At 55.5% G+C, this 1,948-nt stretch overlaps 1 protein-coding gene across 1 annotated transcript in view; it reads left to right on the top strand.

Annotated features, from left to right (window-relative positions):
* LOC103581485 (protein FAM186A-like) overlaps window positions 1–1,529 on the top strand; it is a 2,164-nt gene extending 635 nt beyond the window's left edge. The window contains exon 2 of the mRNA XM_008563303.1: window positions 1–1,529. Coding sequence (XP_008561525.1) covers window positions 1–439 — 439 coding nt within the window. The 3' untranslated portion in view covers window positions 440–1,529.
* The last annotated feature ends 419 nt before the right edge of the window (window positions 1,530–1,948 follow it).

The following is a 1,948-nucleotide window of genomic DNA, read 5'->3' as shown; positions in this document are numbered from 1 at the left end:
CCTAATCCTGACCCTGACTCTGGTCCTGACCCTGACCCTAATCCAGGCTCTGCCCCTGCCCCTAATCCTGACCCTGACTCTGGCCCATTCTCTGACCATAACCCTGGCCCTAACCCTGAGCCTTACCTTCACCCTGACCTGGGTACAGATTGTGGGCCTAACTCTGGCCCTTGCTCTGACCCTGACACTGACCCTGACTCTGACCCTAATCCTATCCATGCCCATGGGCTTGGTCCTGGCTCTGGCTCCAGTCCTGGCCCTGAATCTGGTCCTGCGTCTGACCCAGACCCTGGCCCTGTCTCCTGATCCTGACTGTGACCCTGGCCCTGACCCTCACCCTGACCTTGACCTTGACCATGACCTCAGCATTGCCAGTTTTAGCTCTCCTCTCCCTGACTTGGCCCCACAACAGGCAGCCTGTCACTATGTCTCCCCATGATCCCAAGGCTTCCTGTGCTCCTCTACATGCTCACCCCAGTGACCCCAGTCCCCACTACCCACCAGCCAGGGGGTTTCCTTCAAGGCTTTTCTAGGGCCCCAGGGCAGGAGGCCTCAGGTCCAGAAGCCGTCTAGGGCCAGCCCAGGTATGGCTCCCCACCAGGGAGCCCAGCCCAGCAGAGCCAGAGGCAGAAAGGGGGTGCTTGGTGGGGAGGCTGGGCAGATCGGTGGGGGATCCTGGGATCCTACCCTCCATCACTGACCTGCTGTCCACATGAGGACAAGGGCCACAGGTGAACTTCCTGCCTCGTCCCGACTCCTTTAAGCCACAACAGGTGTCTGTACCCTGGACATGAACAGGACAGGAGGGCCTCTGCAGACCAAGAGGCTGGGATCATGCGGTGGGACTGTGCCAGATTGGACTATAGTTGTGAAGGTCCTGGCTCAGGTGGTGGGACAGGGCAGAGACCCTTGCCTAGACAGAGCAGTGTAGACACTAGGGTCCAGCTCCACATTCCGGTGGGCAGTCAGGAGGGACTTGAGCACTGTCACCTGCATAGTGCTGCCCAGGTTGATAATGGAGGGGCCTGTCCTAGGGCCAAGGCTGATCCTCGGCAGGCTGATGTCCTGGAGCATCCCTACCCTTGTAGGAGCCATGCTGGTCACTGCTGCCACCCACTCTGGCCTCCAGAGATGTTCCCCTTCACAGCTCTGGCCCAAAAATGAACCCAAGGGCTTTCCCGTGCGGGACTGGACACTTAACAGGACCTCACCCAGGGCTCAGGATTGGCCATGGGTAGCCTGAGCCTGGGCAGCTGGACTCCTTGCCAACTCCTCACACACAGTTGTGCAAAGTGGACACACTTGTGGAAGATCAAATTAAAGACAACAGAATATCTGTTCCCTGCCCCCTCCCTGGCAAGCAGATGACTTTCCCCTGTCTCACCTCTGTGTGCCTGATCAGCATTGCCCCCACCTGAAGGAGCCACTGTTAAATGTTCGGGAATTCTGCAGTCCAGTCAGTAAACACAGGCATTGTCAACAGTCAAGTTATTTAAATATACACTTGAATAAACCATATTAAAAACGAAGTTAATAAATTCTTAAACTCATTACTTTCTGTTACCCAGCAACTGGGTCCCACTGCTCTCCACTCAGAAAGAAAAGACTCATCAGTCCCAAATGTTTGTGGGAGGCCAGGAGCTTGTTATCAGACGTCTGAGGAGACAGACTAGACTGTCTCCCCACTGTAGGGTTTGGTGTGTGTGTGGGGGGGTTAAAGACGAGCTGAGGGAAAGGAATGTGGGAAATGAAAAGCAGGAAGTGGGGGATGTGCAGGCTCGCTAGGACTCTGTCTGGTTTCTGCTCCCATCTTGCTGTCATCTCAGGGTCCTGCTGGAGGGTGGGATCAGCGCAACTTTATTGACGTCTTCTCTGGTTCCTTTGGATAGTACGTGCATGTCTGCAGCTCCAGGCTGGCTGGAAAACAACCTTACAATCATGTCAATAA

The sequence above is a fragment of the Galeopterus variegatus genome, unplaced genomic scaffold (assembly GCF_000696425.1).
Source record: "Galeopterus variegatus unplaced genomic scaffold, G_variegatus-3.0.2 Scaffold13168, whole genome shotgun sequence".
Taxonomy (NCBI): Eukaryota; Metazoa; Chordata; class Mammalia; order Dermoptera; family Cynocephalidae; genus Galeopterus; species Galeopterus variegatus.
This window is presented reverse-complemented; position numbering and strand designations above follow the sequence as displayed.